At 43.7% G+C, this 19,723-nt stretch overlaps 1 protein-coding gene across 1 annotated transcript; it reads left to right on the plus strand.

Moving 5' to 3' along the window:
• Positions 1 to 9,585: 9,585 nt before the first annotated feature.
• cbx4 (chromobox homolog 4 (Pc class homolog, Drosophila)) lies at positions 9,586 to 18,990 on the plus strand. Its single transcript, XM_042505425.2, has 5 exons — positions 9,586 to 10,427; positions 10,524 to 10,567; positions 11,243 to 11,308; positions 14,516 to 14,582; positions 16,100 to 18,990. The coding sequence occupies exons 1-5, from the start codon at positions 10,359 to 10,361 to the stop codon at positions 17,495 to 17,497; spliced, it is 1,644 nt and encodes a 547-aa protein (XP_042361359.2). The 5' UTR covers positions 9,586 to 10,358; the 3' UTR covers positions 17,498 to 18,990.
• The last annotated feature ends 733 nt before the right edge of the window (positions 18,991 to 19,723 follow it).

Genomic DNA, 19,723 nt, shown 5'->3' on the forward strand with positions numbered 1-19,723 from the left:
TGAAATTGTGGCTGCAGGTGAAAATTGTAAAAATAGTTTTAGTGATTTTTAAATTATATATAATTGCTACTATGCTAAATCAAAGGCATCTTTTTCCAGTGTGAAAACTCTTCTGGGTTTCTCATTTATGTTACACAGATGTTACCATATTTGACCTCTTTCAGAACTGGATGCAACCGCCTCTGTCGTGGTGATTTGTCTTGCTTGCTGTACACGAATTTCAGCCATTCTCCAGTGGTGTTTTGCATTAGAAAAGTGTTTGTCAAGTCAATGACATTCGTTTTTCTTTCATGTGGTACAAAACATTTTATTCCCCGTAAGAGCTAGCATGGTCTTAGGCGCTACTTTTTGCTGGTAGATGTGATACATTTGTGTTGCACGTCTGCATCTTCACATGCAGAAAAAAGAAAGTGAGTTTGGTGACGGTATGTGGGAGGACTGCTATGACTGTCTAGTTTGTCAGATTTGTGGAAAGTTGCAATGATTGGAGAAAATTGCAAGGTTGTGCAGAATTCATAGGGATTTGTTAAATTTTCCTTAATTGTTGCGGTCACGACAACGCTGCATCTTGGAGGGGCTGAATTGTTCAGCCTCTGTGAAGAGTTCATCAGTTTCTACTGTGATTTCAGTGTAAGAAACGAGGCACAAAATCTATCTTTAGAGCTTAAGCCAAGTCTTCAGCGGTCCCACTCAGTCGAATTAAATGACAATCTTCCAAAAAGACTGTGTTTTCTCCCTTGTGTAACAATCCCTCTCAGAAAGGAGAAAAAAGTAGTTTGTTTTGCAGTAAAAGACTTTAACTCTGGAAGATACCCACTTTGTTTGCCTAAGTCAAACTGCTGAAGCTTTGTATTAACTTTGGCGAAACCTAGAATACACTTTTCAGCACAACATAGATTTTTTTTGTAATGGGACTCTTTGGAGCCGGTCTGGAGAAGAGGAACAATTACAGCAACTAATAGCTTTTTCAATATACCCAAGGGCACTTGAGTATTGTTGTAAGACAGATTTGAAAAAATATGAACTTATTTTTTAGTAAAACAGCCATTATAAATGTTTCACTTTCCAGCCAGTTTGAAACTAGACGCACAGACGTGTTCTTGAACAGCAAATCACCAAATTAGTGTTCATTGTGAGTCGACTTTGGGTTGGTAACATAATTGTGCCCTTTTTAGTTTGTTTAATTGGCTTTAAAGAATATTTTTTGTCTAAAAAAAACACAAGTAGTGACTTTTTTCATCCCACAAAGGAACACAGAACCCCCAGAAAACTTGGTTACAAAGCTTATGTAGTATTTCTCTAAAATATTAAACATTAATGACTTAATGATAAAAAGCCACAATCAAAGTTACCTTTACCAGGACTTTGTGGGCGTGGTTGAATTAGATTCGACTGACAATGGCAGGCAGCCATGAGCAGACAACATCAAAATGTCTGGTTCAGATATGCTGACTTTTCTCAACTGAGTTAAATCTGTGAGAAGAAATTCAACCGCACAAAGACAAATCTTGTCATTAAAAACAAAAACTGTTGGCTCACAGTAATAGTCCAACTGTGCCTTTCTCCGCATGCACTGAAGTATTTGCGGTATTAGCGTAAGCACATTGTCAAACGCATGACTGACACACACAGTGCAGTGACAACCGAAGGGGACAATACAGGACATGCAGAAGACAAAGGGCTGTCTGTGCTGTTGTGCTCAGGAAGAGGCCTGTTTGGCTCTGATGTGGTGAGCTGCAGTACCTGCGACACGCAACAAGTTCCTGTGTTGAGTGTATGATGTCTGGTGCACGTGGCAGGGTGATGAGTGACACACACACACAGACAGCTCTGCCTATGAGTCCTGACAGGTTTGTCGTAGGCCAGTGATACTCAGTTTACAGCCCGCAAGTGAAATTTTGGCCCCCAATAGAGTACTGGGTGCCCCCAGTTGTTTTTTACTTTTAATATACATAAGGTCCCAGAGTTCATAGAACAGCATCAAATTAAATATTCTTTATCAAAAAAGGAGGATCCCCACAACCCCAGGTCCTAGCTAAGCCCCTAATGTCCTAAAATCTTAGAAATGTCGTAAAATTCTGTCGATGTCCTAAAATCTTAGAAACATCTTAGAATCCTAGAAATGTCCTAAAATCCCAGAAATGTCCCTAAAGTCAGAGAAACGTCCTAAAATCCTATAAACATCCTAAAATCCTGGCAATGTCCTAAAATCTTAGACACATCCTAAATTCCTAGAGATGTCCTAAAGTCTTATAAACATCCTAAAATCCTGGCAATGTCCTAAAATCTTACACATCCTAAATTCCTAGAAGTGTCCTAAAATCCTAGAAACATCCTAAAATCCTAGAAACTTCCTAAAATGCTAGAAGCTTCCTAAAATTCTAGAAAAGTCCTAAAATTCTAAAAACATGCTAAAATCCAAAAAATGTCCTAAAATCCTAGAAAGATAAATAGGGCTGCTACAACTGTCCCCTGGCCTCCTGGCGTTTGACAAAAGTGGGCAAAGCCAGTTGAGTATCGCTGCTGTAGGCCATCTGTGTGGGAGTGAGAGGTGGTTAGAAAGCCATGTGGGTATTAAGGCTTATTGTCCGGAAAGTTTCCTATAATATAGGATATCTTTGAACACACAGAGGATGATGGGTTCACAGCCCGAGTTAGTGAAACAGATTTTTTTTTTTTTTTTTGCACGAGAGGAGAAAACGACAAAGAAGAAATAAGAGCATGAGCTAGAAAACAATAGATAGCATTCAGCTGCAAAGTCTTTGTTTATATTGTGATTTAAAACTGCTGTGGATGGCAGTTTCTGAGTGATTGTCACCTCCTTTTTTTTTCTTTTTTTTTTTTTGCAGAAAATGGCAGACGCTACTCGGCGCCTCGATTATCTCTCTAAATTTAATACAAATCTTAAATCCCTGTTGTGCTCTTTGCTCAAGTGAAGAAAGCTTGCTTTATCTCTCAGCTCCTCCTCTGAAGCTCCTTCTCTTTGCTCTCCACGCAGCCAATCAAAACCCAAAAGTGAATTATGATAAAAAGGAGAAGAAGAAGCAGCGGGGCGAATGCCTGCGTGGCCGAATTTCCATATAGATAGACGTGTACATTAAAGTTGTCTATCTGCAAGCTCACTGTCCACCCTTCCTCTTATTACATTTTGATGGAGAGATGGCCGCTTCATCTACATCATCAACTTGCGCCCCCCCCCCACCCCTCCTCCCAATGCTCTCTCCGTGTCGTGTTCCTATCTGGCCCGGACACTTGATTGTTTCTGAGCCCGTGTTGACCCCATAAAGAGGAACCTTCGCCTGGTTTTCCTGCCACGGTTTTCTTGTGTTCATTTGCGGTTCTTATTGCTCAATCTAGCCTCTTCTTTAAAAGCTACAGTTCATGATTCCCCAGTGGTGAGGAGAAAAAAAGGGGAAGAGGAAGAAGGGAGGGAAAAACAGAAAGGCAGCTCCTCATCATGGTGCTTCTAGGCTTACATGTAAATTAAAACGCAATTAAAAACAGGCAAATAAGCTGTTCCCGGGAGATGTGGAGGGGAGGGGAGGAAAGCGAGGAAAGGGCTCTCAGGATAAGGGCCTGCGTCACTCATCATTAGCATGGCATTAGACTGAGGGGAGCTAAATCTGAACACTGGGTCACAGGCACATTTAGAGGAGCTGCGTCTGCTGTACTGCGAGGTCGCCACGCCGATGAAAATAGCCGCACCATCCCGCGCAGAGGGATTCGCGTCTGCTTCTGATCACAGAAAAAAAAAATCCACACAATTATTCAGTGGATTATTCAGCTATTGTTCTCTGAGGCGTGCTATTGTGTTCTTACTATTGCGCTGTTGTGTTTTCCCGCACAAAACCCGTGGAGTGTCGATCATTGTTGGCAGCGAATAAATAATTTCAGCATACACCAGCAACTGTGCTGCATGCATGAGCAGAAAGATGCACTCTCTCAGACATCCCATGCTATCCTCCTCGCTTCAGCTCAATAGAGTCCCCCAGGGATGACGTTTTTTCTGGAGGCCAACCAGGAAACTAACGGCGCCCTGCATCCCTAGTCAAAAATCCTGCAAGATTTTTCCATGTATTTTAGATTATTGCAGAAAATTGGCTCTCTGGCTAACAAACGTTTATGATACTTACACGTTATGTTCAGCAAGATAATCTTTACTAATGAACACACCTTACAGGGTTTTTTAAGCCTAAATGTAGTGGCCAGAAGTAAAAAGACATTGCCAGGCTAACACGAACTACACTATGATCGCTTCACCACTGCTACGAGGCTGCAGAGTCGTGTTCAGCACGTTTCTGGTTGATGACGTTCTGTAGTCTCATTTAGCCACTTGCCGTGTTTTTTAAGACACTCAAAAGCTTCAGAGTTCGCGAGCTGGGTATTTACTGATGTATTTTGTGTCGTAGAACAAAACTGAAAAGTCTCTTCAGCTTGTGTTAAGCACAGACCTTATTTCCGGCTTCCAACCAAAAAGCCATTCAGAAAACACACCGACTTTGAGATGAGGGAAGCAGAGGAGCTGAAATTCAAACTGATTTTCGGATTTTAGGACTCATTCCTGGGATTCTAGAGAACATTCAAGAGACCTCCAGGAATGAAACCTACAAGAAATCGGTTATCATCTTAGCACCTCCAGTTCCCTCATCACATGGAGCCACACCAAACACAGCTTTACAGTGACGTAGCCATGGCGACGTGACTGTAATGTAGTTCATTTATAGCTTAGCAATAGCTTTTTACTTCTGGCAACTACATTTAGGCTTCAGTAATCCTTAAAGTGGTGTTCATTCATAAAGATTATCTTGCTGAACAAAAACGTGTAAGAGCCAAATACGGTTACGACAAATCTTACCATAAAACTTCAATTAATAGCCCAGGCTATTTGCTTACATCACTGAACTCAGCTCTTTATTTTGGACAGGCGTCTATATGGGACGGGTTTTTAATTCCTTTCACACAAAACTGTTGCTCAGCAAAGAAGCGAAATACAACCAAATTAATTATTTAAACCTATTTTTTGAGTCTGTCTCGTATACCATACCAGTATTACCGTCTTCTTCGGTGCTTATGGTTTCAGTAAAATAAAATGAATGATAGAATAGTAGACCAAGTCTGTAGCGTATCCATACTGACAAAAGTTTAAACATGTAGCAGTTAGTCAGTAACCCAGTTTTATACATCCAAAGAACTTCTCTAAAAATGAACTACACGGTAATACGGCCTCTAATTGAGACAGGCCTTTATTTGTAAAACTGTGCAGCCATGCGCAGTAAAAGGGACTCCGATTTTATTTGAAGTATTTTCTGCATCGATCCAAGAGGGAACCAGGGCGACATTAGCTTTCGGGTTGGCCTACAGAAAAACGTCATCCCGGGGCACTCTATTTAGCTATTGTTCTCTGAGGCCTAACATTGTGTACTTACTGTTGTGTTTTTCCACGCAAAACCTGTGGAGTATCTTTCATTGTTGGCGACGAGTGATTTATTTCAACATGTTGCAGTAACTGTGCTGCATGCATGAGCAGAAAGACGCACCCTCTCAGACATCCCCATGCCATCCTCTCGCTGCAGCTCAATACTGTATCGACAAGTCGTACATTCAGCCGCATTCTGCCAGAATTCCACTGCACCACCTCCTTCCTCCGCCCCTGATCTCGGCCCTCACCCCTACCACCCCCCGTGGAAGCCTGGCGCTCTACGTAGGCCCCCCTTCTTCCTCTTCCCTCTCTCTCCCAGGCTCCCCGCAACCCCCCTACCGCCTGCTCAGGCTCCTGGGTAGAGGGGGGATCAGTGGGGGAGGCTTATGGTGGTGGTGGTGGTGGAGGTGGTGGGGGTGAACCCCACACGACGGCAGCCTTACAGGCAAGCAGGCGGTAGGGCGCAGAGGGGTAGAGGGAGGGAGGAGAGCCCACCCTGGCAGAGGAGCACCCCTCTCTGCAGACCTGTCGCCTCGGTGCAACAATGGCTGTGACAATGACACTGGAGGAGGAATTTCCGCTGCCCCCACCCCACCCCCCACCCACATATACACACACACACACACACACACACACACACACACCTCCCCTCCCCATCTTCATCGTGCATTAAAATCAGCAGCGCCAAGATGAATGGCTTCCTAATAGCTTTCATTTGTTACAATTATCATAATTAAACATATGTCAGGGGCAGACAAAGGAAACGGGAGATTTCTGTGTTAGCACCTGAAGCAGAAGGAGATGCAGGCGCTGGAGAGGGATAGCTATTGTTACAGCGTAATTAGCCCGAATGTGTGTTGTAATCACACAGCATATTTACACCGAGGAGCTCCGTGATTCACACAGCGAGTTTCCGTGTTGTTTTCAGCAACAGTGCGATTCTTCTGTCTCTTTGCCCTTTGTGTGCATGTTTCATCTGTATGTCCTTGCTACATGAGCCTGTTTGATAGTGGAGCTTAATGACCGCCCGCTGAGCGCTGTGAGAATGGCTATAGGGCCCTCTTAACATTTTTCTAACACCCCCCCTCCTCCTCCTCCTCCTCCTTCGCGTACTCCTCTAAACCCTGTCCTTGCATTCTGTCTCTTAAACCAATCAACTCTTTTCTCCCTCGTCGCTGTGGAGGAATGAATCGGATGCTTGGCTGTGGTCGACGCAGAGCTCTTTCTTTCTTTCCCGTCTCCTTTTTGTTCCTCTTTTCCTCTTCCCACCACACCTTTTTCTTCCCCTTGCCCTGTGCATCAATCACACTTACCCAGCTTTCCTCCTCCTCCTCCTCCTCCCCTCATCTCTCCATTCCCTCAGTTGGCACTCCTGGCACTGTGGGTGGTTGGGTGCCAAGCAGGGGAGGCCTTCTGCCCCCCCACCCCACCCCCTCCTTGAGCCACCATTTTGTGGATTGCTTCTCAAGTGAGCCAGCTGTGTGCATGCAGAGCGAAAAACAGAAAAAAATAAAAATAGGGAGAATGATGAAAGAAATTGGGTGTTGCAATGGAAAAAAGTCCACAAGGCTGAGCTGCACCGTGCTCCCTGCTGAGACCGGATCAGAGATCAGGACTTAACCTGACCCCTGTTCCCTCGTACGGGCACATTTACACCCTCATAAATACACTCCACAAACATTCTTACGTGCATTACTTATTTTCTTTCTCACTCAAATCAGACAACCTCCTTAAACTCACAGAAAAAGTTAATGTTCAACTAGATTTCCTGGTTTTACATGTCTTAAGGAAGTATATCTATCTTTCCAACAAGTAATGACATAAAGCACTGACACAAAATGACACCTTGACGGGGGAAAAAATCCCTTCAAACAGGAGATAAAAAAACCAGACTGGCTTACCCTGAGTTTATCTTCGTGTTTTAGATAACAGCTTGTTTGACCTTGATGCTTTCAGCAAGGACAAAATAAAAGCTGAAAGCTTTTTTTTTTTTATAAAGCACTCATGGAGCATTAAAAGGTCTACAAGTTTCCAGAACACAAGGACAATTTTGAGAGCTTTGTGAACATCCACAAAGTTGTCTGAATATGTGTTTGTTGTTGTTCATTTAGAGGCATTTTCACATCGTGAAAAGCTGAAAAAAAGGGGGAAATACACCAGAAGCGTATCTGATGTGTTGAATTTGAATTGAGAAAATTTCCACAACTACTTCTCATCAAAATCACCTGATTGCCATCGGTTAAATTTCACCAGCTTCCTGTTGAATTTCTCGCTTTTTTTTTAAATGTGTGTGTCGTTTTATTTACCTGCAGATTTCGCTTTAAACTGTCGGAAAATCAAACCTTTCCGCAAAAAAAGGTTGATTTTACTCTGAGCGACTTTTCACAACCGCGTGCCGTCGAAATCACAGGTGAACAAGTGCAAAAGGGACACGAGCTCACCTGAGCGCATTCCTGAGAGGGCGCGCAGACCACGGAATCACTGCAAATATTCACATTCATGAAGGAGAAGATTAGATTACCCTATATCTGGGATCTTAAAAGGTTTTTGGTGAATTCGAGGTTATGATTTGAAGCTTGTGATAAGTTCATGGATCAGCAAGGTGCTTCGGGCAGTTTGGATCTGGCCACATGAGTGAAAAACGCACAAGATTTGCGCAAAAATATGTATTTTTTTTAAAGAACGAAATTGCTCAAACCTTCATACTTAATGTGCAATCTGAGCGCTGTAAATTAAGAAGTCACTCGCGTGTTTGGTGACGCTGTTTCTCTTTACAGTCAGGTGATCGAAGCCAGCTCTGATGAAGCTTTTTGATTTTTTTTTTTTTAAGCACAACCCAATGTATTGAGAGGATATCGAGCTGTGATCAGATCACAGACTCCGACAGGCTGAGTCAGAGGATTTTCTAAATGATTATCTCTTGTCTTGACGCAGACTGCAGGCGTCATTCCCGCCGGCGCAAACACAAAATGACACATAATTTGTATTTTGGGTACCTGGTGAGTAAACAGAGCTCACGGTGAATACCACACTAACTCCAAAATTTGGTTCTGTAGTGCTCTCAGAGCTGTCAGCTTTTGAATATGCATTTCGATTCGTTTAGATCTATTCAAAGACAAAACAATGCTTGAGGAAATGATGGGTCCTTGTTGCAGTTTTTTTTATCAAGCGCTCGTTTGTTTGTCACAAACTTAAATTCTGTCTCTCTGTGTTTCTCTCTCCGTCTCTCTCTCTCTCTCCTTTCATGCTGTTGCTAGGGAAGCAGGGCGTATGCGCTCCCTGGCCGCGGCTGAAGGGCACAGGAAAAAGCAGGAATAAGGCGAAAAGACGGAGTTTAAATCGAGCATGTTTGCGATGTTTGAGTCTTGACCCCTTCCTGCACACATTTCAAGAGCGAAACTCGGGAATTAATGAGTGTAAAACGCCGTATTTCGGCGCTTTTTCTCCATTGCCTTATATGGCAGGGCAGAGATATATCGTGCCTGTATTTAATAGGCTGGCCGCTGCCGCTCTGCTCAGAGGCTTCATTTTAACCCTTGTGGTGCTGAATTATTTTTAGAGCAAGAAAAGCATCGGGTTTTTTTGCTCGTTTAACTCTATCTTGACGCGATCAGTACCACGCACGCAAACGAATTGCGGCTTTTTTGGTGACAATCACGCGCACAAATCACAATTTACGCACAGATAGGCTATTTGACGCACGGCTCACGTTTTCTCTCATGTTTCCAATTAAGTACCCATAAATCCGGTGACTTAATGCGGACGACATTTACAGCACAGAGTACACACTCGGTGGTGATGTGGTTTATGTTTTTGGATTTAAATTGTCAGGATGCAGATAGACAACCGATATTACGACCAATAACGGGGCAGTGGTGGAGAATTTAGGAGGGGGGCGAGCTGAGCGCTGCTGTGGCACCATTAGAAAGTTGCCACAGGTAGGCTGAAGGCTGCACAGCAACCCTCTGCTATGTGTCAAGTTAATGGCAGTTAAGCCCAGAGGACATGGCACTGGTTTGATGATCTGAGTGTGTGTGACCTATATAGCAGGGCGCTGTCACCAGATCGAAGTGTAAGTGTGGTGTTTGAAGGGAAAAGGAAATTTCCACACAAAAAAAAACGATCAAAAAGGGAACTTGTCTTTAATCAGTTTCTCAGCTCGAGTAATAAACAAGTTTTGGTTAAACATAGCTGTCAGTGTTAGACATTATTGTTATACAAATCTCCTTATGAAACATTTTTGACTGATGTGGAGGTAGATGACTGGTTGACAAAATTGGTCATTCCAGCTCCCCCAGGTGCAGTTCTGCAGCATCAAAACACCTGAAGCAGCTATAGCACATTCTCTATTTTTTTGTTCAGTTATGTGAATTTTAATAGCAGCACATACATCTACCACTTCAAATTAACATCCACATTACATGGCAAACTCAGACAATTCAAAGTATTTTTTTCTCATGTGAATTAGCTGCAGGAGGAGGAGTTCCCACGAGCTTTGCTATCGAAATATACCATAAATCTGCACAAGTGGGTTTTATGTATACGTGCTGTGACGGTAAGGTGGTAACTGATTTGAATTTCCAGATATCCCTCCCGCAGTCCAGCACGCACGGGATAAACCCCAACCTCTGTGCAAGGTCTCCACCTCCCCCTCCTCTCCTGACGTCATGCACCGAGCTGAAGCTATTGCACGAAAAGAGCTGCTCGCAGCCGCACTACTGTGAATATCTGTAAGCTCATAGCCAGGACTGTGGAGTGTGCAGAGGAGAGAGCGCGAGGAGGAGAGGTGGAGGGAATACAGTTGGATTTGGACACAACTGGAAAACTACCAAACGCGCACAGTACGCACCGAGCGGAAGGCACATCGACGGTGCGTAGCCAACATTTCACCTACTCTCTCCCCCCACTCGCGTCCTCCTGCGATCGGATCCAGGCGAGAATGGAGCTCCCCGCCGCCGGAGAGCACGTCTTTGCGGTGGAGGGCATCGAAAAGAAGCGCATCCGCAAGGTAAGAGAGACAGAGGAGGGCATGTTTGCGAAACGCGCTCGGGACGGTGAAATATTGACACGAGCTTCACCAAATTTTCCTTCTCTGCCATCACAGGGCAAGATCGAGTACCTGGTCAAGTGGCGAGGCTGGTCTCCCAAGTAAGTCTTAATGCAACATTTTGTCACATTATTAACCATTGCATTTGAAAAAAAACATAATTATTGCAACAAAACAAGTGTTAGTTTAAAAAATGGTTTTCATCAAGGGCGCACAGTGTGTGTTTGTGGCTGATGTGTGTGCGTGCATGTGTGTGTGTGTGTGTGTGTGTGTGTGTGTGTGTGTGTAGGCTGGGAGCGCGCGGTCGGTATGTGTTTCAGTGTATCCGCGGATGCCTTCACTAATTTATGCGAGGGAAGGGGGTAGGCACAACCATGTAATCCCGTTTTAATTATTTCTGCTCTGCCAGCGAATTTACGAGACAGTGGTGCTAAAATGGCCGACTGTATGTTGGTACTGGAGGACCGTTTGGAGAGCACACACACACACACACACACACATACACACACACACTATTTGTGTGTGACATGTTGGCTGTGCAGTTGCGTGTCCTCGCGGTTGATTCGCAGTAGCGGGAATGTGGCTGATAGTTGGTGCGTATTTAAATGAGAGTAAACGAGCGTGCAGAAACACCTATGCTCTACCTGTCCGCTGTGCACCGGCTGCACGAATAGTGAAGATGTGGGAATGTGTGTGAGGCTGCAGGCCTGTGTGTCAGTTAGAAAAGGAAGTCTGCACGTGACAGCTCTCTGACAGTTGGTCTCTTCTCTCTGCAGATACAACACATGGGAACCAGAGGAAAACATCCTTGACCCGAGGCTCCTCGTCGCGTTTCAACACAGGTGAGAGAGATGTGGACTTCGGACGAGGCCGCAGCAGCCTCCAATTCAGCCGTGACCATATATGGGCATGGGAGGAGGGGCGCTCCTGTAACTCTAGCACTACCCCCCCACCCCTCCTCATCCCCCTCCCACTCCTCCACAGGACTGTCTCCTGGGGAAAAGGCTGGGGATGTGGTAGTGAGAATTCCCAAATCATACTAATGGGAAGGTCGGACACAAGGAAATATGCATGGATGTAGATGTAAATTCTAACAAGTTATCACCTGATTACGTGATTTTGCGCCAGGAATCAGAGGCCAGCACAGCACACCGTGACCCAGTTTCACAAAGAAAACAGAAGTAGCTACCTTTTTTGACAAAAGGTGCACGATGGGCCAGTGGGAATGCTAAAGCGATTGCGGATCAAACAGCAAATATGTTCATATCCATATACACGTCACATTTTACCAGTGACCGTGCTTTGTAAAGCTTCAGCAGGACAGGTGCTGGATTAGTAGCTGCACTTCAGAGCCTGACTGTTTTCATTTAGGGTGCAAGACACAAAGCAGCAGTTTGTTGTGGTTTCATGAGAGGAGGCCAAGCTGCTGCCTGATGGGAGTCTCATCGCTATTACCAGTCTGAGATCTGCTAACAGGCTGAGCTGCGCTTGATTTCTGCAGGCTGATTTCATATAATGCCAAAAAAGTAAACCATTCAGCAACTCAAGTTTCAATCTTGGAGCCCATCTGCTATTGGTCTGACAACAATAAAGCCTCTGGGTGCAAGAGCCAATATTTTGGCTTTGTAGGTGTAGGGTTTGGATGCAGGGGACACACCCCACTCATTACTAAGACAGTGTGCATTTGTCCCCGCCATTAAAAACAACAGTAGCACAGGGCTTTTGTTTGGACAAGATTAAAAACATTGCATGATGAATTGATGCAAAATGCACAAATTGGTGCATTAAAATTCACCAGAATGCAGGAAATTAAGACCCCCCCCCCCCTCAAACCCCCACAGGGGGGTTTTCAGCCCCGACAAAATGTAGCAAAGCGTTTATTCAAACTAAAATGGTGTTGCGTTGAACACTCTGTTGGGTTACAGGATTCAAAGTGGCTTTATTTGCATGAAAACATATACAATGCCAAAACAAGCGTGAAATATAAACAAAAAAGTACAATAAGTAAAGATCTGATAGACAGTTATTTATATTTAAGTAGTTGTTGATTGGGTAACACCTCTTCACTCCAATCAAAGCAGAGAAAATAAACCTCAGAGCCTGTTGTACACTGTTATGAACTAACATGTCATTCAACCTGGAAAACACAGCAAACCAATGCACAGAGTTTTGAGATTAAAGGTTCTCCAGTTATGGCCAGCGCATATATGGACTGAAAAGCTCTATGGTGGCAGGTGTGGTTAACTGTCTGAACCACTAAGGGAGGTGAAACATCTGACAGTAAACAATGACATAAAAAACATAGAATAAGTACATAGGGAAACAAAAACACTGATGTGAAAGACATATTCCAAAACAAACGGATCTCAACTGGATAAAAACATCTCAAGATTCTTTATATAAAAATGACAAAACTAATAAGTCAAACGATAGTCAATGGGTTCCAAGATTGTATTTTGACGAATGTATTCCACCTCTCCACATGGACTTTCTGGTCATTCAAGCCTAACTAGTCAATACTATATGGACTAACCAACGGAAACCAGAACAATACATATAATAAAGTCTTGTCCCATCGCCAAAAGATTTTGCATACGTACAGAATCAGTTTATAGAGATTACACTAGTTTGAGCATAACATACAGCTACCCTCTTTGACAGAATGAAACAGAATGTCTCGCCTTGCACGCGTAAATCGACAACCTGCTTTGGGTCAAGAGAAGGTTTAACAGAAGCCTGTAAGATAATCCGAAACCCATCAATGTCAATCTCAGAGGTTGAGATGTTAATGAATACTAATGCTGCTGTCATTTTAGCCCCGTGGCGTGGCACAACATCTTGTCTGGGTTGCTGGACTCATGAGGCCTGTGAGATACACTCTCTGTTGGCCACCGCGCAGCTCATGGGACTGGGTAAAGACACGATGGCTGTGGAAAGGAATTCGCATTTCTGAAAAGGCTAATTGACACGCAGTGCTCTCCAGCGTTTCCAGTATACCGCTCTCATATTCCCCCGCAGCCTGCCTGCCGAGCTGTGTGTGTGTGTGTGTGTGGCTCTCTGCTGATGGTCATGGAGTGCTGCCTCTGCGCCGTGTGTGTGGATTCCTCTCTGCTCCCAGAGGATGGGGGAGGGGATCCGACAAGGGAGGCTGTAATTGCCAAATCTTCTGTGAATAGGGGTCACCCCGTTGGACGCTGTTTTGAAAATCGCGCACACATTACAGCATTAAAATGTGGACTGTTTATTGTGGCAATTTTCTGGCAGCTCTGATAGTTTGAACATCTGCAGCAAGAGGCCAACAATAGGCCGGGCTCACGCATGCCCGGTGAAGCCTGCGTGCTGCCGGCCCTCACCCGCTGCTGGTTATTTATGAGCCAATGATGAGTCAAGGTTTATATCAGGGAGTGATAATTCACAGACAGGCCCAGTGCTTGGTCTAGTCAGTATAACACGTTTCCCTCTCTACTCCCTTTATAAAAACAAGTACAAGCAATGTTTATTAGTCGGTTATTAATCACCCTACATTTTCAGAATGTGGGCGTTGTGTTGCACAAAGCATGGTGGTTTGCATGTTTTCAACAGCAGCATGTATCCCAGAAGAAGTCTACAGTGTTGTATTTATCCCATTTCATCCCTACCTCATGATCCTAATTAGAGATTGAATGTAGAAGGAAGGGCATGCTGCAGGAGGGAGGATGTTTGAAAGACTAGGAGAGATTTTCCCCGCTGTAGCCTTAATTGAATTTCTCCGGGATAATGAGAATATGGAATGGGCCGATTACCATGGAGAGCTATGCAAATAAGGACCATAATGCTTTGCAGCGGGTCACATGTGGGCATTCATTAGTCCTCCGAATCTAAATTCCACTTTTGACCTTGAATAGGTAGAAGAAAATGAACGAACACTCCAAATGTCAAACCTGTAATTTTCCTTGTGATATAATTAGATTTTTTAATGCAGAAAGGTGAAACACTGTCACTCAAATGTGATGTTGTAAGTAGAAGGTAAATACAGCGCATGGAAATGTAATTATCTTTTGTTTTCGCAGAGAGAGGCAGGAGCAGCTGCTGGGATATCGCAAACGGGGGCCGAAACCAAAACATCTTTTGCTCCAGGTAATTATCCTCTTTCTCATCGATGAGTCATCACAGATTCTGTGGAATTGTCCTGTTTTTCAGTTTCACCCTATCAAAGCCAAAAATGGGGGAGGGGAGGCCTGTCAAGTGTTTTTGAGCTACACTCATTATGCTCGTGGTTATTAATAGATTTCTTTGGAAAAGGTGCAGTAAGAGGTAAGGCTGGGATGAAGTTCTACAGCTGGATTTGTCTGCATACTCATCATGAAACTGGATTTGCTGCCTGGGGTTACGCAAGCTTGAGTGCACTCGTTTTATCTGCATGTTCATTATTTCTTTATGCTAAATAGCTTCATCTGCAGAACACAGTTTCAAACAGAGCGTGTTATTGTAGTCTTTTCTGAGAATGTTTTCTTTCATTTCCTTGTTTTTAAAAAGTAGATGGCTGAGAGTGGCACTCGTGACGTGCTCTGACTGTCTTAGCCGGGGCCTTTGCAGGACCACACTCTGAGCCAAATGTGATTATATATTTCCAGAGCTGATTGCTATGCAGTGTCACTCCTTAAGAGGCATACCACTCTGCCAGAGTCACACGTGGCCAGCAATCAGGGATAAAGCGTGACATGTCTGGTGGCACTTCTCTGACCCGAGGTCACAGCCAAAGCGTCTTGAGCGTTCCGCTGCAGTGCACCTCTGACGGCCCGAGGGGTCAGTCTGTACAGGAGGAGGGGGGGAGGGGGCAAGATGGTGGGAGGGGGTTCATAAGCTGGGCACTGATTGGATGGTTTATTTAAATTTTCAACAGGCTTTGGCATTCAATAAACTTTAATTTTAACTGTATTTTGGCATGCAGGTTTGCATATTTTAGCTGTAGCATGCTTTAGAGCTCTCTTAAAGGGCTACTACACCAACTTTACTTAAAAAACGTAGTATGCTTGTTGTGCTGAAGTTGTGAAAACGGTTGTATAATGGCTCTTGTGGTCTCTGGAGGAGCAAGTAACCCTGATTATGTCATAGTGATGTCATCAGGGTTATCTAATCTTGGCCTTGGAGACCACACAATTTCAACATAAAAGCCTGCGCTACAAAATGGGTGAAGGAGTTTAACAGACATTAGTGATTGCCAGGCAGGGAGGGTGAAAATACATTGATGTGTCTGGTCTATATAAGAAATCGGTATGTACTAGTGACTAAAAATCAGGATGTTGCAGCCTCTATATCTTTTTTAAATTTAATATCATGAAATTACATTTGATACTGAAGTACAGTAAATGTCAGAAACTTCAAGATATGCGCTATTTTTAATTTTCTAGAAGGTGAATTTACCTTCTACTAAAGTCATTTTCTGCTAAGAAGTCTTTACTTTTACTCAAGTGTTGCTTTCTGACACTTCATCCACCACTGTTCAGTATTAAATTGGCTCACTTTTCATTTAGACATCCGAGAATTCCTGTCCTTATTATTACAAGTTGGCTTACTATATTCTTGACTTAACTGTAAGATTTTGATAAAAACAGGTAAAATGTTGAACTTGTTGTTTTGTCTCTCTTGTCAAGGTACCCTCATTTGCCAGAAGATCCAGTATCCCTGCTGGTTTTGAGGAATCATCTCAGGATGCAGAGGCTAGCCTCAAGTCTGATCTTGTCCCGTTTCAGCGTCCCCAGCCTCAACAGTACCAGCTTAACAGCAAAAAGCACCACCAGTACCAGCCCAGTAGTCAGGAGGTCCCTGCTGACCAGCCAACTAACGGCAAGAAGAAGTTTATCTACCAGCTCAATAGCAAGAAGCACCACCACTACGAGCCTGACCCCAACATGTACGACGCGCAGGCCTCCAGGCTCAAAGAGGTGGTCAAAGTCCAGGAGCCGGCCAGTAAACCGCCGAATCCCGGCTGGAACTTACCACTGGCTTTACAGCAGAAATGGGTTCGGGACAAAGACACAGGCTGCTTGAGCAAAGTCAAAGAGTTGGCGGTGGAGATGAGGAAACCAGCTGTTAAAGACGCTGAGAGCGAACAGGCCCTCAAACCCAACCCTAAAGACGCGACCCTGCCGAGCACTGTTAGCAGCAAAATGAAGATAATCAAGAACAAAAACAAGAACGGACGCATTGTTATTGTCATGAGCAAATACATGGACAGCAACAAGGTTCACGGAGCAAAGGGTAAACACGGGGAATCGTCGGGCGAAGCGAAACCCCAAAACACCAAACTGTCAGAGAACAATCCAGCGCACACAACCAAAATGGCAGAGCACCCAGAGAACGGTATCCCCAAAGAGCTCTGTAACGGCAGCTCCCCACCTGCCGCTGAGCATCCTATAAAGTGTTCCCCAAAGGACAGACATTTCTCCAAACCTTCGCCAAGCACAGCAGAGGAATACAACACCGAAGTGGCTCGCGGTCAGGCCGATTTACCGGACGATCTACCGCTTCAGCTGACTGCCAGCTCGCCTCTAACATCCTGGGCTGTTGACACCAACATCCCAACCCCTACGTCCATCGACCAGATCAGGATCCCATCTTTTCCCAACGACCGCAAACGAAAGCTTTCAGATCCAGCAGAGGACAGGAGCGTCTCTAAAACCTTCCTGACATCCAGAAGCTTCAGCGTCCCGAGCACTGTGGTCACGCCACCTCAGGACAAACCTATGGACCTCCATTGCAGCGGCCCACGCCGCAGCAGCTCGTGTACATATGAGGTCGCAGACTCTGGCAGCCAAGAGGAGCCGATGGATCTCAGCTGCCCAAAGACTAAGAAGCAGGCGGAGCCGGAAATAGAGCCGGAACCTGCGGTCACAGAAACACCTCCTGTCATAGAAGAATCTCAGAAATCTACAGAAAAATCAAAAGAAGCACCTGTTAAAAAAATCTCGCCGTTCATGGGAAATATCATAATCACTGACATCACGACAAACAGTCTCACCGTCACCTTCAAGGAATATGTGTCTTTCTAAGAAACCGGACTACCAGTGACCGATTGGATGAATTTTGTGAATATGTGCATATGTAAAAATATCAGAATTTTGTATATGTGGAAATTTATAATTTATCATTCAAATTCAATATGTTTCTTATAATGTTTTATACTGTAACTCCAATGTGACATCGTAGCCAAGAAAGTGCCCTCGAGGATTTGAGCGAATGCATTCAGGTGGATGTATTCCACTTTAAAAAAAAAAAAAATACTGTTTATTGTCATGCGGAGCTTAATGGGATACTTTTGCTGTTGTTTCATACCTGTACCAAACCTATAACCTGAGATGTATGAAGGTTTATACATATTTTGTATAAATAATATCACATATTTTGGTCCTGATAGAAGTTAGAGAGGATGTTGATGAGTATATGCTGATCAAAGATCAAATTGAAAGCACTTAATTACATTTTCATACGTTTGTGTCTTTAGGAGAAACAGCCGTTTTCTTTAAGTCTTATGTCACTTTTTACTCCACACAGGTTCCCTTAGACTGAACTGGCGAATTTTGTTGCACGTTTTGTTTGTGGCTTGTTTGAGAAAACATGATTAGCCATGACATCCAAATCGAAAAAGCAGGTGTGTCTGAGTGTAATGCAAACACACACTGGCTGTGTCAACAACCTCAAAGAAATGTCTCGCTCTTTCCCTTTTTTTTTGTCAGGTTTTGGTCTAGCAGAGCTGTCGGAGAATATGCCGTCGCAACCCGATCTGTAAGGTTACTGCACATTTCAACAATCACCTTCAACAAAATGTGACGTCTCACAGGTCTGTTACCATTAACAAAACGGTGTGGTTTATCAAACGTGTTACTTCCCGTTAAGACGATATATTGATACTTAATTTATTACATTATTGTTGACCTCTCATACTGCTGGAGTTACTTTAAAAGTACATCTGCTAGTCTCATTAGGAGCCTCCTAATGTCGCACAGATTAATCATCTCATTTTGCTTTTGAAGCTCATGACATGACCCGAAAAACACGTTATACTGCTATTTGCTTTATAAAAAAGCTACCATTAACGTTACACAGATTAAATGTGAGTGGCGAGGCTCCTTTTGTGTTCTGTTACATGCGATCCAATGAGTGCAAGCTGTTTTGATTATGCTGCTGAGTATTCAAATGTCAAAGCTGTTGGATGTATTTGAGTCTAAATTGCCTTCTACGCACGTTTAATGCAAAACCAGTTAGAATGCTAAAATGCTATGACATAAAATGAAGTCTATTTATTGACATTTGTTCAAAACCAATTACAAAGATGCTCTCTGCATCAGAAGCTGCACTTGATTCTGAACAGTTGATGAAAATATTATGAGTCTGTTTGCTCCATCTTTTGCTTTCTTTTCTTCATTCTGCCTCGCGCTTGGTTCAAAATCAAAATGATTGATATAAAGTACCACAAGTTGGTTGAGTTATTGCTATTGGCACAGCTTATTGGATGGTATGTTCCACAATAAAGAAAGAGAACTGACCTCTGATACGTTTTGATGATTGGCTGGCCGGCTGGTGTGTTGATATATTGAACATTCTGTTGGCAAACCTCTCATAGTCGTCTCTGGTGTTCCAGTGAGAGATTTATGTATCATTGTTCATGCTCTGCAGTTGTTATGAAGCCTTTTCTGCTCATACGGAGAAAGAACGGAACAATAAACACTAGAAACACTAACTTGGTTGTGAACCATGAATAGGAAAACAGATCATGTTGCATAATCACAAACGATCCTGCACAAAGGACCCTCTGTATTGCATAACTGCACCGGCTGCTTGTATTATTAAAACTTTGCCCATGCATTATTTTTCTACTGCAGCTCGACTCAGAACAGGAATGTAAACACACAACATAGCTGCAGGGAAGGCTGTTATGCAATTCTGAGATTGTATCAAGAAGAAAGGCGTCATGGAGGGTAAGTATTTGGACGTCACATGGCTTTCAAGCGGGTGATCACAGTGTGGCAGCTAAGGGCATCAATTACATGCCATTTAAATATAATGTTTCTGCAGTAAGCTTCATGGCATTTTCAGACCACTGGGTGAGTTACTATATAGGGCTGTGTTGCCGCTTTAAGAGGCCTGTGTCACCATGACACAGCAGTTTCCCTACGGTGTTATCATACAGTAAAATTTAGAGGCGAGTTCAGATGTGTTCACAGATACACATGCAAATCTTTAAATACACACGTGTACATCTCTGCTGTTAAGAAAGA

The sequence above is a fragment of the Plectropomus leopardus genome, chromosome 18 (assembly GCF_026936395.1).
Source record: "Plectropomus leopardus strain MGB_pleo_1.0 chromosome 18, ASM2693639v1, whole genome shotgun sequence".
NCBI classification, from domain to species: Eukaryota; Metazoa; Chordata; class Actinopteri; order Perciformes; family Serranidae; genus Plectropomus; species Plectropomus leopardus.

Bases quoted from the DNA above. Each gene is read 5' to 3' on its own strand.
- cbx4 (XM_042505425.2), top strand. From the start codon at position 10,359: ATGGAGCTCCCCGCCGCCGGAGAGCACGTCTTTGCGGTGGAGGGCATC. The intron at 10,568-11,242 runs GTAAGTCTTAAT...TTCTCTCTGCAG, and splicing joins TGGCGAGGCTGGTCTCCCAA to ATACAACACATGGGAACCAG. The intron at 14,583-16,099 runs GTAATTATCCTC...TCTCTTGTCAAG, and splicing joins CAAAACATCTTTTGCTCCAG to GTACCCTCATTTGCCAGAAG.